Genomic DNA, 23,858 nt, shown 5'->3' with positions numbered 1-23,858 from the left:
AAGAAGAAATTTGTATTGCACTTTGTTACAAATCTGTTAGAAATCTCTTCAGTAGTCACCCTTAAATATTTAACACACATTTATGCTGACGACACATAAAAACTCATAACTTTCACATCTTAAATGATTTTTTTATCAGTATGAAATAGTCATCACTGTCCCCTTTAATGTTTTTGACTTAATGTTAAAAAACTGTCTTATTCACTTTTTTGAGGTTGTCATTTGTCTAGCATATCCTCTACCACCCTTTCTATTTTAATTTTCCAGTATCATTTTTATTTAGCTAAATCTTTTAAACATAACGCTAAAAATTAAATGAAATCACAGTGTCTCTATCTCTTAAAAAAGTAGGTTTAATCTTTGCTCGGATTTCTATTAAGTTAGGACTTACTTCTACATTTGTATTTTCTATTTGTCCTTCTAATTGTTCCTTTCTTACTTTTTGATGGATTTTCTCAATTTTCTCCATTACCTTTTTTCTTTACTGATTCTATTTGCTTACAGCTTCTATTTCAACTTAAAGAATACCAGATGTTTTTTGGAGTTCGTTGGCTGTGATTAGGAATTATGTTTCCATCAGAACTCCATAGATTTCCATTCTTTAGGTTTCTTAATTTACTAAAAACTTTGTCTGTACAATAATACCATACTGTACCAAACTGTATGCATATCATTACTCCAAAAATAAGTTTATTGTTAATGTTAAACTTTTAAGCTGAACTTTCAGTGGCATTCACACAATGTTGATGTTTAACTTTCTACAGAATAAACTTCCAAAACCTTTGAGCTTACAAATTAAATAAAAATAGAGCTATTTGTGAAATTAACTCTCACTCTTTATTTATTTTATAAAGGTTATCTACCATAACACTAAACATGTCTTAATGGTAAAGTTTTAAAAACATTCTCTTTAATATCAGAAACAAGATATAAAAGCCTCCTATTACTGCCATTATTCAGCATTTTCCTAGAAGTTCTAACTAGTGCAATAAGATAAGAAAAAAAATTAATAGTGGGTGAATTGAAAAGAAAGAAATACAATAAGTTATTTATAGCTGATGTGATTTTCTACATAGGCAACCTAGAGAATCTACAAACAAATGATTTCAGTTAATGAAAAGGTTTGACACGATTGCTGGATATGACATCAACAAACAGGAACAGTAACATTCTTACAAACTAGTAATGTTTGATTAGAAATGCAAAAAAAAAAGTTCGCTCATTCATAAGAACAACAAAGTTATAAAATACACAGAAATAACCTTAATAAAAGATTTGCAAATCATAAATGGAGAAACCCCCAAAGCTCTAATAGGACCTAAAATATATCCCAAATAAGCAAAGAGAGATTTGTAAGACTCAACATTGTGAAAATGTTAATTCTCCCCAAGTTAGTCAGTAAATACACTGCATCCTCAGACAAAATCTTGAGATTTTGACAACTGTAAATTCATATGAAACTATAAAGCCCAAGGTTAGCCAGTTTTAAAAAGAAATGGAGAAGGAATTATGATTAACACTATCAGTTATCAAAAAGCATTATAAGAATGAAGTCATTAATAGGACAGACAAATAATAATTAATGGGACAGAACAGAAAGTCTAAAAATAAACCATGCATATACGGGAACTTGGCATATGAACAAAACTGGCATTACAAGTCAGCAGGCAAAAGATATACTCTTCACTAAATGGAGTTGGGAACCTTTGGAAAAACTTATAGGACTATTCATACCTCATATAGCGCACACAAAAATAAATTCAGAAGGATTAAAATCTAAACATGACAAACATAATCTTAAAATTGTACTGAAATATATCTTCATGACCTTGCTTTAAAAAACATGAATGACCAATAAACATACTGCCATATCTTAATCAGAGTCTTGCATTTTACTCAGACAATGCCTCTGTCCTAGCTCCCTGTAATAAAATGCAGAGTCTGACTGTCTAAGAGACAATGAACTCTGTTCAAAAAAGTAACACAATTATTTTTTCTTAGCTGGCTTCCAAAGATGACTGTATATTTTGGAATCCCAATTTTTCCCTACAAAATGACTAAAATTGAGAGCGTTTGTAGGTAGGGAATGATACTTTTCTACAAACTAGGCATCAGTTCCATTGATCCACACACACAACTATTTGGTAACAGTTCTCAAAGACAAGAAAGAGCTATGGAATAAATGGTTATCCATCTCCAGTGAAGGAGATATATAAGGAAACCAAATTATTGTAGTAAACTCTCTAGGTTAACAAAAAATGTCTCCTTACTAGGAAGGTTTGAAATACTGCAATGCAAAGATAGGAAGGCAATATATCCACTTTCCTCAAATGCTTTGAAAATCAAATTAGCCATCTAGCTTGGGTGCATTGCTGGTTTGAAGGGATAAACTCCAATCCATTGATTAACCTGACCAAAAACAGAATCACTGGTCTAGAAAAGCTAAAATTCATGCACCTGCAGAGAACCTTGTCTCCCTGGGAGACACTCTGAGCCTCTCACCTTGGGTAGAATACAGAAGGAAAGACAATGAGCAACCGGCTCTTCTCCTCAGGGGTGGTCTGCACCAGCCCTTCTACTGAGTCAGGGACAGATTCTGCTCTTTCGTATGAGGTACTATGAACACACACACACACATTTGGTGCCCCACCATATGGGCCATGAATCATTCACAATGCTTCTGAATCAATTATTCATCCAAACCAAAGACCAAACACTTTGCTAATTGTCCAGGAAGGAGGGGTGAAGGTGGGGAAGAGAGACTGCTTGAGGGAGAAGGAATCCATGCCAATCTGACAACTGGCAATATAAATACTTCATTTATTTTAAACAAAAAACACTGACAACAAAAAACACAAGGAAGAAGAAAAGAGCCTCCTGAGTTGACTGGATAACGAATATGGGACACAGGCCACCTTTGGCACAAGAGGGAACAGACACACTGCACTCCCCCAGAGTCCTACTCAAAGCGCCCCACCTCCTGGCACATGCACCCCACCTTTGGCCTTACCACCCACAGCTGGACCAGGAGCTCAGGACCCATACACATCGTACTGAGCCTAAGGTGTACTTGTGGTCTTCATTTTATCCTTGCTATATGGGCCCAGGCCTGGGTCACTCACCTGGGCAGACTACACGTGAAACTGGAGCACAAGGCTTCCGCTGGATCCGTGATTCCCACACACTCCTTCCCACTCAGCTCCAGGAGCAGATGTGCACACACCCTAGTTTATCACCTCCTCATTTGTCTCACCTTCATCAAGTCATCCATTATGGGTCTGAGAAAACCTGGTCACCCTAAAGAAGAGGTCAAGGAGAACATGACCCCAGCCTCAATCTCAGTATAAAGACAAGAGGGCCACAAGAATAACAAGAGGGGACACAGTGCCTGCTGAAGATGGAACATGCAGGTGGGTGTGCTGAGGGCTCCATAGAAGGGGGCTCTCCTCCGGAGGAGTCAGGTCTCGGGCTGGATTCCAGAGAGAGAATATAAGGGCACGGACAGGTAAAAGGCAGGCTGACAGCAAATGAAGGGACGTGGGGAGGAGCTTCAAGATGAGAAAGGCAGCACGAAGTCTGACCCTGCTGGGGTGATAGAGCCCCAGGGACAGGAATGGGACAGGAAGGCCAGTGGGCATGAGGGCAGGGCACAGGGGATTCAGCCGACAGACGGACAGACACCCAGGATGCCTTGCTAGAGAGCTTCTTCTCCATACCCAGGGGGAAAGAAAAGTTTGTCAAAAGGTCCTGATCTGGAGAGAGAAATGAAGCACGAAATGTTTCAATGGCACACGTGGTGACAGACGGGAGCAGAGGCGAAGCTGAGGCCCGAAGCTGAGTTAGGAGGCTCCTGCAGGGAAGGGACCTCATGAGGGCTCAAATGGTAGAAATAAGCAGGAGAAAAATAAGGGCTTGGATTGATGAAGACATCAAACATAGCAGAAAAGTCTATATGACAGGATGGATAATAAAATCCATATAAATTCTTGAACTTGTAGGCTCCTTAGAGATTATTTAATTGAATGGTCCTAAAATAGGGGTCACAGGCTCCTTTGGTAAAAGCCATAGACCCTTTCCTTAGAGGAAAAGGCTCACATACACTAACTTTCAGTACCATTTCAGGCAGTTCAAGACTCCCTAAAGTCCATCCATCCAAAGCTTCCAGGCTGCCTGGGAAGAAATAGCAGCCAGGAGATTGCCAGGGCCTGGGGCACATCCCAGTATTCTTGACATACTTCAAGGTCTTTTCCTTGTAACCCATGGACTACTGGCACCACTGACAGAAACAGTGATGTTGGAAAGGGTGTCATTTTATAGGAAAGAATTACCTGTTCAAAGAGAAAAATCAAGGAGATAGAAAAAAACTAATAAATAAAAAATTATAGTGTGAGAGGTTACCCTTTCTGAGATCTTTGCGTTTCCTCAAAAAAATATCACCTTTGTTTTAATCCCTTGACTTTTTGTTTTTAATATACAATTAAATTTGGAGGAGGTTTGCCTTTTGAAAACCATCAAATAGGCTTTCCTTCCTCCCTCACTTCACATTAACATAAGTAAGACCATCTCAGCTTGCCCTGTTGGGAAATGGGGCTGCGTTCAAATAGCAGGCCAGAATCGTGAGTGAAATAAGGGCTGAGCCACTGTCCTTAGAGTCACAAATTGATTTTCAAATGTCCAGCCAGGCCCAGGATTTGCACTCCAGAACTGATAGCCTGCAGTTTTTCCCAGTAAATTCTTACGGTTCTTAGGGTCAGGTCCTCCTGTCAAAGACATGGCGGAACTGGTCAGAGGATGCTGTTAAGGGGAGGAGAATAAAGGAGGTTCCCTGGGGCAGTTTACAGAAAGTCAGGGGAAACGAGCCCTAGAACAGTTCACAGACACAGCTATGTATGTATCCTCTCTCCAAAGAAAGGAAAAGGTTTTTAAGTCCTTTTAACAAAATCACTGATAAAGAAACCAAGCCATTAAGGGAACCCCACTGCCAGGCTATTTGCATTCAAGAGTTCTCCTTAGGAAAATGTACGGTAGGGAGGATATATACCAAAGTATGGGTGCAGATGCCCTTTGATGCAACCTCAGGCAAGAATATACATGATCCATCAACAGGCACACATATGCACAGATCATAAACCATAAGCCGGCACCTGCCTTCTTCAAGAGCTGTAAAATTTCTTATTCTTATTCTTGTTTCTTATTCTTTCTCTTCTTTTCTACTTCACCTCTCCAACCCAAGAGCTCCCTGGAGCATCATCAATCTTTAATGGGCTCCCTTCTCTATTACACCATGGCCTGAATATAGATACATAAGGTGCCTCCATGACTCCTTCTACTGATGAGCAGAAGGTATGGTGAAGGTAGACAGGGAAAAGTACCAGTGGCAAGGAAAGTACCAGAAACTCTCACATGCACCATTCCATTTAATCTCAACCTTTCTGGAAAGCTAGTATTGCTGCTGTCTCTTTGCAGAGCAAAAAACCAAGACTCAGGAAGGTGAAGCAACTAGCCTGTGGTCATACCACCAATAAATAACAGTACCAGGATTTGATCTGTTTCGGTCTGAATGGGCTTTCTACCATGACACACAATTTCCCATTGGAAATGACTGAGTTTGACTCTCAAACTGTCAGTTCTACAATAAGTATCAAAAATTGACAATTCAGCATCAAGTTTAGTGGTGTGTTGTGTATCCATGCTTACGGTCTGCAAAGGAGTGGGGGAGGGGATGGGGACCAAAACAAAAAAGATAAAAAGTAGAGTCTCCATCACAAGAACTTGGTAATTTAGTTGATAATTACAGGAAACTGATTAATAAGATTCTGATCCATGTAAAAAAATAAGGAAAATAAAAATGAAAAAATAATGTCTAAAATGTAGCAAATATTATATAAATAAAAGCAAAGAAATCATTTATTACAATAAATATTAATGTGCTAAATTCTCTCAAAAGAGGAAGACTCAGATGTATAATTGGAAAGCAACATAAAAAGCAGAACTACCATGGGATTTTGATTTTTTCTCAGTATTAAGGGATGGGAATTAAATAAGGAACTAGAAAGGAAATAAAATGGATAGGTTTCTTGGAGTGGGTAAATTTGAAACCAGAACTAGAAAGAAAATTTTTAGTAAAGGCTAAGGAGAGAAAAAAGAAAACCACACACATTAACCTAGAATTGTTATTGTTCATAGCCAATTGATATTGCACCTTACTAGGTATAGACCTGCTTTATTATCATTAGAGAAATAGAGTTATTCAACTATAATTTGAAACCTATATCCAATGTCAACTAAGGGCTGTGAATACAGATCAAATACAAAGTGATTCTGGGACGCTGAAGCCCATTCAAGATTTAGATTCTAGAAGCTAGTATGACCCAGTGTAAGTAAAAACAGACTAAAATTCAGGGACATGAACTTCTTCTCAGCTATACCAAGAGTTACTCTGGGGCTTAGAGTAACTGAAATAATATATATTTGCTCATTTTGTGCCTCCCTTTACCCATCAATAAAGTAGGAAATAGTAATAGATACTATTTATTGAATACCTAGCATGTGCAAAAGCACTGTGCCAAATGCTTTACATATATCATATCATGATACTCAAAAATTTCTCACCAATACCCTGAATCCTTAATTTTCCAATGACAAAATGGAAGGTAAGAGGTTAAATAATTTTCTCAGAGCCACAGAACCAGATTCATACTTCAAATGTAGAACTATGTAATTCCACAGCCTTTATTCTTTCCATTGTGCCAGGCTGCTCTGCATTGTAACACTAACCTATTTTAAAAGGCTAAATGGAAAATATGTCTAAAATGATTTCAACATCAAAGTAATATAGAAAAATCTAATAATCTGTTGTTTTTTAAATCCCCTTTAATAAAAGACATTTTCCCAGCAACTAAAACCAAGTAATGAGTTTCTTATTCCCTTGGATGGATTGTGACATCCCAACAAATACATGCCTTTATCTTTGTAAGTTAAGATGCATCAGGAATTTAAAATATCCAGGGCAGGCAGCCACCATGATATACACATGAGGAGGCCTGGACAGCATCATGGTTAAAAACATGGACTTTGGAATCAGACTTTCCCATTCTAACCCTGGTTCCAATAACTATTAGCAGTGTGATATGGGGAAAATTACTGAACTAGTTAAGCCCCAGTTTCCTCATCCAGTGGTAATAATAGTATTTACCTCCACAAGGTTGTGAGAATTAAAGGAGAAATTATTTTAAAATGTTTAATGCAGTACTTAGTACTGACTGACTCTCAGTTGTTAACTAAGTCAGCAGTGCTGAATAACTAGGTAACTCTCCAGCTCTCTATCCATCCTTCCCCTCCCTGCCTCCTCCTGGCATCACTACAAGGGCCAGTGGCTGAATGGAAGGGCCCTTTTCTAGGACTGGACACAGGAAGTATCAGTGAGACTGAGTAACTTGTCTGAAACTCCTTTCCTTAGGATCATGAACTTGGGACCAAAGTGGCCTCTTGCCTTGGAAAAAGAGCTCCCCCTGTCCAAGTACAGAGCTCCCTGGAGAAGGCGTGTCCCACGGCAGCAGTGGGCAACGTCCTGGCCATTCCCAAGGACTCTCCCAGTACTCTGGCCGCAATGATCAATCGCTTTCCAAAGACCTTCAAAAACCATTTATCTGTTACTGACTCCAACTTACTTGTAGTTGTACTTAGTTCCTTACTGAACTTACAGCTTCTCTACCTCCTTCGTGCAGACTAAGGATAGAAAAGACATCGGTAAATGGAAAAGCTAGTTCTCCCTCTGAAACTGGCTCCTGATCCTCTGCCCGATGGGCCACAGAGTTTCACAGATGTTCACCAGCAGTGATATGTAGGTCAACATGGAAATTTTATAAATAGCCTGAGCTGGCTGACTACCTCTGAGCTTTGTTATATTGAGGAGGAAAAAATGAAATGAACTGACTGCAGATTCCTATCTTCAAAGTCTGATCAAAAGAGGTGGGAAAAGGGTTCAAGGGCTACCTACACTGCCATCTAGTATAATGTCAACAGTTGTGACTTACTACTTACTTACTACTTACTGTCCCTCTTACTACTTACAACTAGGCCTTGTTAGGCACTTAATAAAAGGTAGATAAACAGATAGAAAGCTGAATGGACAGAACAAATTTATTTGCACAGTCTTTCCTCCATGATCAAACTGTGTAGAGCTCAAATTAAGATTATCTGTAGACATATACCATCTCCGTATCAGACTGAAAGCTCCTCGTGGGCAGATGCCTTATTATTTATCTTCTTAGACCCAATGCGTAGTAAAGTATTTTGTCCATGCATAGTATTTCTTAAATCAGTGGGTATTACTAATAATTCAAAGGAAACATTTATTGTATATCTACTATACATAAGACATTTATGTACATTTTCTTGTTTAATCCTCATGCAAACAATGAAGAGGTCACTACCTGTCCTCCAAAATTGATGTTCTTTCCACAGTGTATGGCTGTTGCTGGGAAGCAGCTACCCAATTAGAGATTAGATCTTCCATTCTCTGCAATGAGGGTGAGTCATGGGCTAGTAGGAATCACATGTGTCACTTCTATGCTAAGAAATGTAAAAAGTGAGGATGCCTTCTTCATCCTCTCTCTGCACTTCCACTGAGGAGATGCAAACCACGAGAGCCTAAAAGATAGCAGAACCACCAGATAAAAGGAAATAAAGTCTCTAAATCACCAGGGGGTGGGGGGGAAGCCAAGTGCGTTCTTGGATAAACTTATCACATCAACCCACTGAAATCTGGGGGATTTTTTCTTAGAGCATCTAGGGCTGCTCAGTCTAGTACATAAATCTTTCAAAAAAGGTACTGTAGCTTGAAAAAATGAGGTTCAAATAGGTTAAATAATGTGCCCAAAGCAACTTCTGAGTGGCAAAGCTGAAGTTCAAGTTCAGGTCTGCCTAACACTAAAGTCCCTCGTCTTTCTATTGGGGCAATTTGATGTTGGTAACAGATGGGTACCCATGTATGAAACCACTATTTCCCCACATTAACAAGCACAGTCCAGACAACATTAGATCAAACTTTCTTATTCCTCCCTGAGCCTGGATTGAAGGTAAACTCCATGTGGGCAGGAACCATATAGCTATATTTACTGATATATCTGGCATCAAATATAGTACCTGGCATTCCTCTTCTCCTATCCCTCATCCTCCTATAGCAAGGGCCAAGGATGCTAAGCATCTTCGTAGACTCTGTATTAAACCTTCTCACCCCGTTCAGTAACCTGAAGTGTCTCTCAGCCTTACTATGAATCTACGAATTTCCACTGGTGAATTTCAGGGACCAGAGATACATCTTTAAAGATCTAATATTGCTCTTCTCTTTTAAGCTGTAATCAAATCAAGATCTATATTCAAACTGGAAAAGCTCAAGAAAATGACATATTTTCTTTTAGGACAGTAAGAAAGGGTGTGTGTACATACAGGGGCAAGGCAAGCTGGGTAAGCAACCAATAAAAGAGTTAATCATCCAAGAAACCTTTCTGATCAGTGGTGAAAGACAAAGAATCCAAAAGCTGACTCTGAAGTACCTTACCCTGAACAGAGATCTGGGAGTCCTGGCCCAACTTACATCCTTCCCCTCAAGCTGCTCCTAGAGACTGGACCACTCAGTCCAGAATGAGGCTATGTCCTGGCCACATTGCACTTAGCTGCCTTGCGTCCATACATATTGCCTCTCCAACCAGACTCTTCCACCCCTGAGAACAAGTAGTGTGTCTTCTCCTACTTCCCCCCAACAGCTACCCAGACTAAATACCAGAATTTTGTCAGCTTGACTAAAATCAGGGTTAGCTGCAGGCAAGTGGCCTTCCAACCAGAGACAAGAGTACCAGACATACACACACTAGAGCTCAGGCCCCAGAAGCCCTCGGGCCTCGGCCCCTTCCTCTGCATCAGTGGGTCACACTGGATCGGCAGTTCTTATCTTAGCAGCGTGAGGCTCCCTTCTGAATGTCAAAAGTTCAAGACCCACTACCCACTGGAGGAGTTATTTCATTAATACAACCCTACTACAACTTTGATAAATAGATGTTATTATCCATCACTTACCCCACCTCCCTTTTTTATAGAGATGAGGACACTGAGGCTCAGAGAGGCTGGGTCACTTAGAGCAGAAATAGGAATTCAGATATGCTTCTCTACAAAGCCCAAACTGTTAAACCACTATGCCATACTAAGTGGGGGAAAAGCCTCTATTTATTCAACAATGATTTTAAGTGTACTTGTATTTTATAAATCACAATAGCACCCACACATTTTAGAAAAATGGTACTGTGGTACCTATGGGTGGGAAACATTACTCAGGAAATAGCCAATGCCAGGTGCGGTCACACATCTGTAGGTCCACAGCAGTCATTCCAGGGTACCCCCGCCCACAGACTGAAAGCCACTGGAGTGGTAACATGACAAAGTGCATCCCAGCTAATGACTCACCAAGTGGGGGCCCTGACATTGAATTCCTGGGTGACTTCTTGGTGCTTAGCCTCAGATTGGTTTCAGATCCATCACAGCTGGGGGTAATCAGAGTCATGGATGCTTCCCCCTCTTTACACAGTAGCTGGTCAAACTGTGAGCTATCACACTGCCAACAAGGAGAACCCACTCCAAACTTGGATTCACTTGTTGGAGAAAAGGCGCTGGATGTCATAGTTACTCTAACAGAGCTCTTAAAAGGAGTCAGTCGGAATTAGCATGAATCACACACACATGTGCACACACACACACACACACCGCCCTCCATGGCACTTGCCTCCAATTCGCCCAGTTTTTTTATATTTGAACCAGGCTGAAAAATGAAAACAGACGATTAGGGAGAGTAAGAAGAGAACAAAGAAACAGCAGGGAGGAGGAAGCTGAGATGTAAGAGAGTTGGCTGCACTCCTCTGAGGAGAGGATGTGGCATGTATCAGGCAGAAAGACTAGGTAAGCAGGGAACACCTCCCTGTCTCTAGCACCAGAGCCCAGCTGTGGAGCAGCCATCTGGGTGACCTGGCTCCAGAACCAAGAATCCAACACTTACTCAGAAAGTGGGCCGGGAGGGAGGCCTCTATTTCCCTTCCCCAAATGTGGACTGGATAGAGAATGAACCTCAGAGCACTTTGAGCTCCTGCCAGAAGGGGCCCCAAAGTCACAGATGTTATATTTATGGTGGTTATTTACCAGAGTTCAATTAGAATCCGGATTCAGCATCATGATGTGTCATGGGCTTGGAGAGCAGGATAAAGAGAAACATCCCATAAACAAGCATGTGGGTTGGCTTGATCTTTTGACTATTGTTCTGTCAGAAAAATAAAAATCATAATAATCATAGAGTGGTGTTCTCAGCAAAGCATTTTTAAAATAATTTCTCTGCTGAACATCAAAAATAAAAGCCCACACACTCATCAATTCTTACCCATTATTTGAATCAGTAGGAGATGCCCAGAGTGTAAACCCAGAAGGCAGGGCTATGTCTCTACTCCAGGCAGGGTTAACAGATCTTTAGCATATAATGGGCTAGATTATAAGGTCAAGAGACTGGGTTTTGGTACAGCTCCAATAGGTTAAACAAAATTATAGTTGAGGGCCAGCTCTGGAAGGAGGAAGCAAGAGAGAAAAGAGGGACTCTGAGGACATTGATTCTATGTACCTCATTTTGAGCACAGAATCATTCAGGGTGTTCTGTCTTCTTCTGAGCAAACAATGCCCCATCCCCTCTTATTTTCTGCACATCTGTCACTTTCCTGCTTCAAACCTTCCATAGCCTCCCACTGGACATCCTTGGTGATGCCAGTGAGGCTTTGAAGGATGTGACCTCTACACCCTTCCCCTCCCTCAGGTTACCATCACCTCAGCCGCCACACAGGCCCCACTGGCCTTCCGTTTCCCAGACCTGCCATGTCCTCTCCCATCTCCAGCCCTTCACAGCTTCCCTCCCCTTGGCCTAAATTCTCCTCATCCTGTCCCCTTCCCTCTTAGCTTCTTTTCCCAGCCAGCTGCTACTCAGTCTCTAGGGCTCAACATCAGCTTCCTGATCCTCCACCCCTTAGGTCAGGGTCCAGGGTAAAATCCTCCAAGCACTTGAACACTTCTCCTTTGTGGCACTTGACACCCCACTCAATGTCAGCTCATTTCACAACCGTCTTCTCTGTTAGACAGCCAGCTCTAAGACTACAAAAACTACATCACTGTCCAAGGCCATATCCCTCATTGCCAGCACGGTATTTGGAACATGGGAGATGCTCAAAGAACACTGGCTGCCCCTGCCCTTCCTTCCCTCCTGTCTCCCCCTGAGTCCTCCTATGTCTTCCCCTGCCCCATAATTCAGTTTCAGATATGGATGCAAGGCATGCTCATCCCTGAGTGCACTGGGGCTGGGAGATACATCATTCTGGTTTTCCTCCCACATGTAGAGTTTTGATTAAGACTCAACAGCAAAGATACCCCAAACCAGTTCCGTTTCAGCTTCAGCTTCCCAGGGCCAGTCATGCAGGCCTGGGCTAAGGAATGAGTTGCCAAGGCCCAGCTTGCCTGGCCTTAGAGTGAGGGTGGGGAGGAGAAGGGATGCCTGGGGACCCCACGGTGACGTAAATCACCAGACTTCACTGCTAATGCCATCTGACCTGTGAAGCAGCCACACCTGTCACTCTGCCTCCCAGTCACTGTCCCAAAGTTTGAGGCCAGGAAGAAAAGCCATGGCCTTGAGTCCCTCTCCTAACCATTATGTCACCAAAGGCCAGGCTGCTGACATAAGAGTGGCAGCCAAGACAGAAGGAAATGAAAGGCAAGGGGAAGGATGTCATAGCCCAGCCTTTCCCGTCAGAGCTGTGACTGGAGCTCCGTTCACCATCTCTCAGACCAGACACTCCTCCTGGGAAGAAGGGCATTCTCTTCAGCCGTCCTGTGTAACATCCAGACCCCTCTGACCTGCATGTTTGCATGAAGTCAGGACGAGAGTGTGGGGCCAGAAGACCAAAACACTGGGAATCTGGGAAATGTAGTATTTTCACTGCTGATAGGGTTAAAAAGGAAGGCCTTTGTTTCAGCTTTTCCTCTTGGAATTTCTTTGTTGTTGTTGACAGTAACTATAGATGGATTCGATCAGTTCCTATAAAATTAGATACAAGACTAAACGGAAATAAGATAGGGCTGATGTTCAACCTGTAGTCAGCTTCGGTCTGGCAACAAAATGACAACTAATGGAAAGTGTTAAATTAGCCCTTAGTTTTAGAATTTCCAATAGGCTGCAGTGAAAGTTGTCTCTGGGGCTCAAAGTTTTATAGAGATAAATGACTCTTCTCAGTGAGGTTGATAGAACCATGGTGTTTAGAATACTTTTGATTTTCATACGCCTTTTTTTTAAGGCACTCACAGTGTTTTAGGTGTATTGTCACATATACTTCATAATACCCCTGTCCTGGGGGAAGGTATTATTGCTCACTGATTTCATATTTTGCTTCATTGTCTTTCAAAACACTTGCACTGGAAACGGCTGTGCTGTAGATAAAGCAGGGGCTTTGAGTTGATGATAAGAGAATTAAAATGCCAGTCCCTCCCCCTAGTAACTGGCCTTGAGCATGTGACTTAGCTTTTTTGAATCTCGGTTTCCTCAACTATAAAACAGAGATAATATCTGACTTGCTTTATGCTTCTATATTTAAAATGATATATATATAACTGCTGAGCTCTATGTGCAGGCTTCCATGTTTAAAGTAAGGCATGCAGCTTCTGGTAAAATTGGAGCTGTCACCATCAGCATTATCGTTATTTTATCCGGTCATTACAAGACCTGGTGAAGTCGCTGGGAAAGATGATGTCATCTTCATTTCCTAAGCAATGTTTCATAAAAGAAAATGAAGCTGACATGGTTTACATGTCACCTACTATCTCAGAGAGAATGATTATTAGGGTCAGGACCAGAAGCCAGGACTCCCAACTCACTGAGTCCACTAGATTAAACTTTGTTTCCATATAAGCTGCACATACAAATTCCAGCCAACCAGTAAAAAATCTGATTCACTTCATAACACCCCCAACTTGATGGCCTGACTGCAGTTAAGAGGCAGCAGATTCTCACAGCCAGGGACAGTGGAGCGTAACTGCAACTGAGGCCTGGATTCGGAGTTAACAAACCAGGATCCAAGGCCCAGCTCACCACATTCCGGCTGAAAGACCCTGAACAAGTTGCTTAGCTCTTCTGTGAACAGTAAGAACTAAGGAGAAGCTGGACACATGTATCATTCTCCCAGGTCTAAAATTCAGTGATCAAGAGGTGGTAACCTTAATTTTCATTTAAATATTCTCTTTCAGACCAGCATACCCTCTTTTCCCTTTTGACATCTGCACTGCTCCACCCCTCCCCTTCCTTCTGGTACCGACTGTGCACTCCTCACATTTGCTCTCTCCTGACTTCAGTGATGCATACACTAAATAGTACTGTTGCATTTCACATTTCACACTGACACATTCAGACTTAACTGTGGACTGCATTTACAACACAGAGACAAGCACGCAAATCTCTACCCAAGTGAGGAGACATAGATCACCCACAAGATGGGAATGTAAATGCTCCTTTAATTCCTAAGTCTATCTTGTAAATCTACGGAATGAACATTTATGCTTTGCATCTATCTCCGCTTTGCAAACTCGCCTAGAAATTTTCACTCAACCACCCTTTCCCACATACACCCATGCACATACCCAAGAATGCATGCATTTAAAGGCCTTAAAATGGGAGCTTCAGGCCCAAGACAGTGGTCTGACTTAACAAAGCACCCTGCTGTAATTTCTTCCTCTAAGCTACCCTGAATGAACATAAATCCAGAAAAATAGTCCCAAATCAAACTCCCCAGGGATTCTGAAGCTCCCTCCACTCCCTCTGGCTCTCCTTCCTTGTGGTTAGCACCAAGGCCAGCGCAGATGCCCACTTAATTCTCCCTAGTTTGGGCATCATCGATCAAGAAGCAACCTTTCAGGAAAGAAGAGCCATCCCAACACCAATGTCTCACACCAAGAACACAGTAGGCACCCAGTAAGTATCTGTCAAGTGAACCAATGGTGAATGTCAATATAGAAAAAAGACAGAGTACATATATGATGAAAAGATTACCTACCACCCAAGGAGTCAACCCCACTTAACTGCCTGTCAACTCCCAACTGGGACTCCTGCTTGGAGTCCCTCTGAAGGAACTGGGTGTGTCATTAGCACCATTAGAGCTAAGAAGAGGCCTCTAAGCTCCACATTTTGCCTTTTGCCCACCTCTCCCCTGAACCAAAATTCTAGAACCCTATTTTGACTCTGTCTTTCTTGCCATTCCCCAACCTGGAGGGAAATGCAATTAAAAGAGAAATAATGTTGCTACTATGAAAGGAGATGCTGCAAGTAGCAGCAGTGGTCCCAGTGAGGTGCTAGAAATTACAAGGAGGTGGAGGTCTTCGGGACAAGCAGCCACAAACCTGCTGGGAGGAAGAACTTGGGATGCAGTCTAGCTTAAGGACTAGCAGAGCACCCCAACTTCAGCCTGAAGGCATGGGAGACCTCGTCTCCTACTGATGCAGCTCCCCCGGGGAGCTCCGAGCCCCTCACATTTCCACACCCAGCCTCAGTTTCCCCATCCTCAGAATGACAAGCTCCAATGCCTCTACCTTCCTGCTTTGCCCACTTAGGGCTGAGAGGATGAGTAAAAGACAGGTCTGTAAAATCTTGGCAGGCTCACTAACAGGAGATGCTATATAAATACCAAGTGTTATCATACTATTACCACAAAGACTTGAATTGGGCCAGGGGGCCCTGGGACTGCATTCACAACACCTCCCCCACATTCTGAGCACTGGAGAGACAGTGCTCCGAGAAGAAAACTGTGCTTTCCTCGATCTTTAGCTGTTTGGGAAACTCATGTTTTAGGGCAGCCTCCTTACAGAAACCCTCTAAAAATACCTATCCATGTATATTTAGCTCCAGAGAGCATCCTCCTACCAACAGGCTTCAAGCTGAACCGCTCTGCAAGTACCACTGATGAGAAGCTGGGGACATGCAATGGCAGCTCCCAGCATTCCTGCAGCTTCTCCTCGGGCTTTTCCCTGTCCACTCGTCCCTTCCTCTCTCCGCTTGCTGATGCACATCTCCCCACACAGCAGTTGGGATATGGTGATTGCTCCCTTCTGCTTCCCATGCCCTTTACTCAGAGCTGATTCCAGGATAATAAAAGACCCATGCAGCACCCTGAATGGAGCTGGGACTCATCACTCCGCCCTGCTCCAAGCCTTCAGTGGCTCCCCACTGCCCTCCGCCAAAGTCCACGGCCTGAACCAGCCCCCACTGATGTCTCCCTCCGGGCTCATTTCTCACAATCCCAGAGTGTCCTGCTTGCTGTCTTCATCTGCAAGGATTTGTACGTAGCATCCTTTCTCTCAGAAAAGCTCTCCTCCTTCCTTGTCTAAGTCCTGCCTGCCCACCCTCACATCCCAACTTACACCCCAGGCCCCCAGAGCTAGGTGGGCTTTCCTGGTGGGGGCCACTCAGCCCCACCCCACCCACACCTAGTCTAGTGCCTGGCACTTTGCAGGTACTCAACAATGTCTCCTGAAGGACTTGAAGGAAGACAGTGGGGTGGGGAAAGGTGGTCACCTGGACCCTGAGGTGCCGCCTTGGTAGAGGGAGAAGGAAGAGCTCCAGATACACCTGCCCAATCTCCAGGGTTTATGATCAGGTACTCACAGTTAAGGGAATAGTCCAAACAGGTCATTTCCCATCACAAAGCTGGCAAAACTGATGGCAGAGCACATTCTGAGCAATAACATATATATATATATTTATTTGTATATGTATTTACATACATATAAAATGTAACCTTTGGCACATGACTCAGTAAGTGGCAGCTTTGGTGACAGGGCAAATGCCAGGTGATGCAACACTCTTGCTTTCTCCTTGTCCCTCCCCCCACCCCACAGCTGCCACCAGGTGGTCAGATCTCAATATTCAGCCCTGCCCCTGCCCCCACCCCCTTCACCCAAGAAGCAACCTTGAAAGGCAACACTGAGAACCTGGTAAATAGGCCCCAATGACTGGAAGCCCAGTACCTTTCAATAACCTAGAGATCGCCTTCCCCGCTCTTGTTTCTCTAAGAGAACGATCAGAATGTGAGCCTGCTAGGCCAAGTCATAGGTAGGTGAGAGGGCTGGAGATACTGCCTGGCTCAGCCAGCCCAAGGTGGGACTAGGAATAGGTAACCCCAGCTTCCCTCAGCACACTCTTGTATCCTACAGGTGCCAAGAGAATCTGGATGGAGCAAGTGATCCAGTTCAGCTAGCATTTATTAAGTACCTACTACCGTCCAGGCCCTGGGGCTGCAGCGATGAACAAGATTCATTCACAGTCTTCACCCTCACTTCCCTGCTCATACCCATGGTTTAGGAGTGCCTTGGAGTTTTCATCTTCCTCTGTCATTTGCCCATCTATTTCAGATGCTATGATTTATTATTAAGACGAATATATAAGAATGACTTCAAATGATTGAGAACTCTCCAGGTGGCCTAATCTTTAGAATTGATACCAATACAAGATCCTAAGTTATGTAAGGTAACAGTTGGTTAAAGGAATGGCAAATTCCATTGTCTTTTAGAAGAAATAAGAACACATTAACTGGTGCTTCTCAGTCCCAGCATTTGCTAAAGTATTCAACAATACAAATTCTGTTTAACAAATGAATGGATGAGTGAACGAATGAATGAAAGAACAAGCAAATTGGTGGAAGAAATAAGCTAGAACTTCTGATTCAGTTTTTGTGCATTAAACCAAGTAATATGCCTTCCTAACCACAGAGCAGGGAGTTTAATTCCAAGGCTTAGAGAGAAGCCTTAGGCTGCACAGCTGGGGCTCTGGTCCTCTTCCAGCCACACATGAAGCCTCAGCTCCGGGTTGGGGATATGTGCCTGATTATGTCCCTCCCTGAGCCCATCCTACAGTACTTCCAGAGACTGAAGGAGCACACACTCACAGGGCTATAGAACCACAGAGCCCCTGAGGGTCTGAGGTCACGGTGGTGTGGGAAAATAGGCATGGAGAAGGAACTCGGAGCCCAAGAGGTGGCCGCAAGTCCCAGGTCTAGCACCTCTCAGTTAAGCCACATGCTCTCTCTGAACCTTGGTTTCTTCACTATAAAATGAGGATAACAAGATACCATTCGGAGGATGATGAGAATTAGATCAATAATGTACATAAACCAACTTTCTAAACTACAAACTCCCTCGGTGTACAGACCTGAGAACACTAATGTTAGGTCAGAGGTGAGGGCAGAATGTGGCAGGCTGGGTGCCCACCTGCCCATCTCTTAGCCAAGGTCAGTGCTGGCTAGGTCCTCCACGGAGCCAGCTGTCTGACACCTTGGCATCCAGTCCTTCCGTCCCCTCCACAACACACTGAGAGCTGAGCAGTGGTGCAGACTCAGCCCCAAGCGCGAGCTGTGCACCAGCACCTGTCACTCCTCCTGTGCACAGGAGAAGAATGCGAGGCGCCATGTGGGGCTGAGGTGGGAAGTAAGTGCTGCCAGCAGGGACTGCTGCGGTGGCGAGTGTCAGGAAGCCTGGAGAGGGGGCTGCACCCAGCCAGGTAAAAGCGCCAGCCCTGGGTCAAAGGGCAGGTCTGCTGTCAAGAAGCAGGTGGTCATGTGCTGAGCACTTAACCTCTCTGTGTGCTAGATGCCCAACCAGCCTACCTCCCTGAGTCGGTATTGTAACATATTTCACTGCATCTAAGACCCCAACAGCTTAAGATGCCCCCTGATTTTACTTAACACCAAGAAAGAAAGAAAAATGCTGTAAACTAAATTGTATCATGCCATTATTGTAGGACACAGGCTGGTCTTATGAGAAATGTGCATCTTTGAAGCAATACAATGTGGCAAATGAAAGCACCATGTGAATTTTAAATTAATCTGATTATTCGGTTCTACGGGACAGAGCCACCACCCTCAGCATGGTCTCCAGAGAGCCTGGCCACATCCCTGGAGCACATTCACGTGTAAATTAAGGAGAGAGAAAGAGATCAGCAGGTGCAGAAAGAACAGGGGCTGAGTCCTATTGGTTCAGATGGACAGCAGTAGCCTTTCACAAAGTTTGATGAGCCTCTGAGAAAGGGAGGTTGTGAGGGGTGAGTGGAGAGAGAATGGAGAGGACAAGGCTCAGCACCTGTACCCCTGCACCCCCTATGCGCAACCCCATACACACAGGTGAGCACAGAGGGCCTTCCTGGGCATGCTAACAGACAGACCCCACTGACCCCTACAAATCTGCTCCTTCCACCACATGGCAAATCTTATTTGAAGCTGGTACTCGCGGCTCCCGTTAGTCCTCTGAGGCTGTCAAACAGTCCAGGTCCTCCACCTTCCCACACACATCCCAGTTCCCAGGCTGTGCACCAGAGTGGCAGATTCTCCTGTGGAAGCAATTCAGTCTGTCACAATGCCTTTTAAAATGTGACATCTAAAAGACGTACATTTGGAGTATCTTTAATAACCATAAAAGCCAAAACCAGGAAGCAATCTAAATGTCAAAAGTGCCCTTAACATTCATTACTGATCTTTACCAAAATATGGAGTAATATGTATGTTGCCCAGACTATACTGAGAAAAGATAGCAAAACACGAGCATTGAAAAAGACCTGCTTAGCATTAAAAGGGCCGGAAGAAAATACCATAGACTAATCAGGGGTTTTTCTTGATCAGTGAACTGGTTTGTTTCTTCTTTTGACTTTTCCCTATTTTCCATATTTTCTTTAAGGAGCGCAAATAGTATAAAATAAAAATAAACAGACAAGAAGAGAAATTTCATATGCCTGACACATGCAGAACTCAGAGGGACCAAAAACCCACCCAGTCTTTACACGGAATACCTATGCATTACAGCATGCATCTTCTAGACAGAATCACAACATTTCTAAATGCCTCAGATTCTCATTTAGGTCTTTTACTACATATTATGTATTATTTTAGTGACACTTAAAACATTACCCAGCTATTACCAAAAAGCCAAAAAATAACAAGCGTGGGCAAGGGTGTGGAACAAAGGCACTGTTGGTGGGAATGTAAATTAGTGCGCCCACTTGGAAAACAGTATGGAGGCTCCTCACAAAATGAAAAGTAGAACTACCATATGATATAGCAATCCCACTTCTGGGTATTTCTCTGAAGGAAATAAAATCATGATTCCAGATACCTGCACTCCTATATTCATTACAGCATTATCCACAAAAGCCTAGACATGGAATAGCCTAAAGGTCCATCAGTGGATAAATATGGAATATTATTATATATTATATATATATAATGGAATTACATAACCCGGTTGAAGAAAGACAAGGACTGCATGATCTCACTTGTATGTGGAGTCTAAAAATAAAAAGCAAGCAAACAAAAAGTCTAATTCATAGTATCAGAGAAAGAAACGATGGTTACCAGGGGCTGTGGGTTAGAGGTTAGGGGGGAAAGGGGAGATATGGATCAAACAGTGCATATTTTCAGCTATAGATGAATATGTTCTGGGGACCTAATGTAAAGCATGGTAACTATAGTTAATACTGATATATTATATATAGACTTGAAAGTTGCTAAGAGAGTAGATCTCAAGTTTTTCAGTCAAAAAAAAGGTAACTATGCAAAATGATTATGTTAATTAGCTTGATTGTGGTAATTATTTTGCAATGTACACCCATATCAAAACATCATACTGTACAACTTAAATATATACAATTTTTGTTTGTCAATTATACCTCAATAAAGCTGGAAAAAATAAAAATAAAACAATAAACATCACCCAGGTGTATTATATTGGCCACAACCATGTACTTCTGAAACACTATATGTAAACTGTATCTTTCTACACAAAATCATATTTAAAATTCAGTAGTATTTTCTTTTAGAAAAATAACCTTCAGAAAACCCTTCTGCAAGGCAACAGATGTTTTTAAACATAAATTGTCCTCCATTTATCTTTTCCCTGTATTGAGGGGTTGGCTGCTTATAAGCTTCCATACATTTGTACACTCCAGCCCATTACACATTCATGTTTTTCTCTTTCATTTAATCACAATTGATGTGAAGGTTAAAATTATGAGTATTATGTCTGTTCCATGAGACAATGAGTAGATGCAAACATTTTGAAGCTCCTGCTTGCCCCTTCTCAGGCTTTACCTACTTGATTCCTACTTTATTGACTTGATACTTTACCTATTGGCTATTCTCTGGAAAAAACGTACTCTTTGCTCCCCTCTGCTTCTGGTCAAACATAAATGTGGCTCCTATTTTCCTATTTCTCCCCTCTGGCTTTTCTACTCTTTCTTCTTTCCCTCACAGGTTTGAACTACCGTCTGATAGACAGCTGGGTAAGGGACCTTCCATGCCACACTCACCCAGGACAGGGGCTCCTCCACGGGGACTGGACCACTCCCCTCCCATGCAGGCACCAAGAGCCTGACACAGAGACCAACAAGAAGCCACAAAAGCCAAGCAAGACATGCCCATTATCACCAGTCCCAAAGCCCATCACATATATGATGTTGGGTCAGCTGCAGAACAAGCATTCTATATTCCTTTCCAAAAGAATGATTTATCAAATACGTAAGTAAATGTACAGCCATCATATTTGTTGCCGGTAACACTGTGTCAGCTGCAATGTAGTAGTACTAATTTCTAAAGGAATAACTTATGAAATATTTTAATGTGATTCAATGTTATATACCTCCTCATATTAATAAATGTGCAAATTGTTAAAAATGTTGTTGCCAGAACATGAGTTGCAATTATTAGCTCAGAAAATATGCTTGGAGTCTTCTCCAACTGCCAGAGGAAACCACACCTGATGGCAGCTTTTGGCCCATCTTTTGGGGGTGCCCCTCAGGCTAGAGCAAGCTGCTTGCTTTAGTAAAAAGACTCAGCGGGGTATGTGTGTTCAGTACTAGCCAAGCGCAGAATGGGGCACCAGAAGCACTGCAGCCAGACCCTGGGTCCGTGGCGTCTGCCGAATGCCATAGCATCTCCACAAAGAACGCACGCTCCACTGCAGGTGAGTCCCCTATGGTCCAGGCCCAAGGGGGAAATCCTTGGCCTCTTCTTCCTCTGTCCCTACTCCACAGATTGCTGTCTTCCCATCTCTGGGTTCCTCGTACCAGCCACTTCATGAGACCAGAGGTGCACCTCTACACGAAAAGGAGGGAGAGGAAGAAGACTCACCCGCTGAGGACCACGATGAAGTCCATGACATTCCAGCCATTGCGGAGGTACGAGCCCTTATGGAAGATGAACCCCAGGGCCACGATTTTGATCCCAGCTTCAAAGCAAAAGATCCCAATGAAATACGGTTCTGTCTTCTCCTGCAGGATGAGGAGCAGAGGTGCCGGTAAGGGGAGGACTGTGTTTTGTCCTGTGTGCACGCCCTGGCTGCCTGCTCCACTCTGACCTTTCCTCTCCTACAGGACAGCTGGACATCTGGGCTGGGCCAGCCCTGTGGACAGATGGGAAGTGAGGATGCCGAAGGCCTCACAGGGTGAACAAGAAGCCCCAGGAGCACCAGTTACAGAAACAGGTGGGTGAAGGGGTGTCCCAGGACCAGACTTCTCCCCATGCAGATGGCTGTTGGTGCTGGCTTTGCCTTGACAAGGTGGCTTTCCCACTGCCAGCCTCTACTTATATCAGAAGCTTAAGGGTTCTCATCCACAGGTGATCGGGCTGCAGCTGCAGGTGCACACATTTGGATTTAAGCAGTTTGTTTGCTCTTTTTAGGGGAAATACATTAGACATATGAATTATTTCCTTAAGGAGAATATGGCCATAATGCTTTAGGAAGTTCATAACCTGCGGAAGCACATATGCTTTGAGCATCCTCATCCTCTGCCCTTTACCCTCCCTTTTGCCCCTCACGTCTAAAGGCCCTTAGGAAGGGGAGCAAAGTGTTTGGGCTCCATGCCTGCCCTCTCCCCTCATCTGGCTGCCATGCCGTGTACACACAAGTGTTTGCAATGTCCCCACAACTTCTGGGAGCAGTCAGTCCTCTTGTCCTTATGAGTCTCAGTGGGGTTTATCACTAACTTCTTCCCTGACAAAGAATTAACTCCTCACAAAACTGCAGGGAAGGTAAGCAGCGAAGGAAGGAAGGAGGAGAGGTGATGGGAAAAAGGAGAAGGGAACCAGGAAAGAGGAAGGACAGGGGAAAGAAAGATGAGACAGAGGGAGGCACATACCAGTCTGCGGGACATTGGGGTCTTGTCGTCCTCGGGAAGATGTTGCTCCAGGGCCAAGACGATGCAGTTGGCAATGATGGTGGCTAGGATCATGTACTCAAATGGCGTGGGAAGGAGAAGTTAAGGAACAGATTCACCAAAGAGAGAAGGATGCAGCCTCCAAAATGGCTGTGCACACATACACAAACTTTACCAAACCATCCTCTGTCTGTATGGTATGCGTGATGGATGATAGCAAACTGCCAGGCAGTATGGTGGATGGCCCTTGGCATGTGAAACCATTTCTGATTCGACTCTCACTGCACAGCATCTTCACCAAGAGAAGAATGTAGCCAATAAATAATATAGTTAGACACTCCAGCTACTTATGTGAATTCAATGACATATTCAAGAATGAACCAGGGCTGAAAATGGAAGTGGCAGAAGGGAGGAAGAAACACTGGTGCTGCTGCAGGCCCCCTGCTCCTCCCAGTCTTCAAGCCACTGGGCTGTATGCAGGGCTTGAGCAAGGATCCAGCCATGGCTGCTGGCTGGTGTCTGGGAATCTCATCTGGACTCCCCCTGTCCAGAACTTCTGCTCCACAGAGTAGAAGCAGGCACCTCAGCAAAGGGATCATTCTCT

The 23,858-nt window shown here is 43.5% G+C and overlaps 1 protein-coding gene across 22 annotated transcripts in view; it reads right to left on the bottom strand.

Annotated features, from left to right (window-relative positions):
- The window catches only part of CACNA1E (calcium voltage-gated channel subunit alpha1 E), a 581,675-nt gene that overhangs the window by 243,898 nt on the left and 313,919 nt on the right, over positions 1 to 23,858 (bottom strand). For all 22 annotated transcript variants that reach the window (XM_073216846.1, XM_073216856.1, XM_073216857.1 and 19 more), the window contains 2 exons: positions 23,237 to 23,343; positions 22,230 to 22,369 (listed from right to left, as the gene is read on the bottom strand). In XM_073216846.1, coding sequence (XP_073072947.1) covers positions 22,230 to 22,369; positions 23,237 to 23,343 — 247 coding nt within the window. The remainder of the gene's footprint in view (positions 1 to 22,229; positions 22,370 to 23,236; positions 23,344 to 23,858) is intronic.

Source organism: Manis javanica, chromosome 11 (genome assembly GCF_040802235.1).
Source record: "Manis javanica isolate MJ-LG chromosome 11, MJ_LKY, whole genome shotgun sequence".
Classification (NCBI taxonomy): domain Eukaryota; kingdom Metazoa; phylum Chordata; class Mammalia; order Pholidota; family Manidae; genus Manis; species Manis javanica.
The sequence above is the reverse complement of the archived record's forward strand: the minus strand, read 5'-3'. Positions and strand labels throughout refer to the sequence as shown.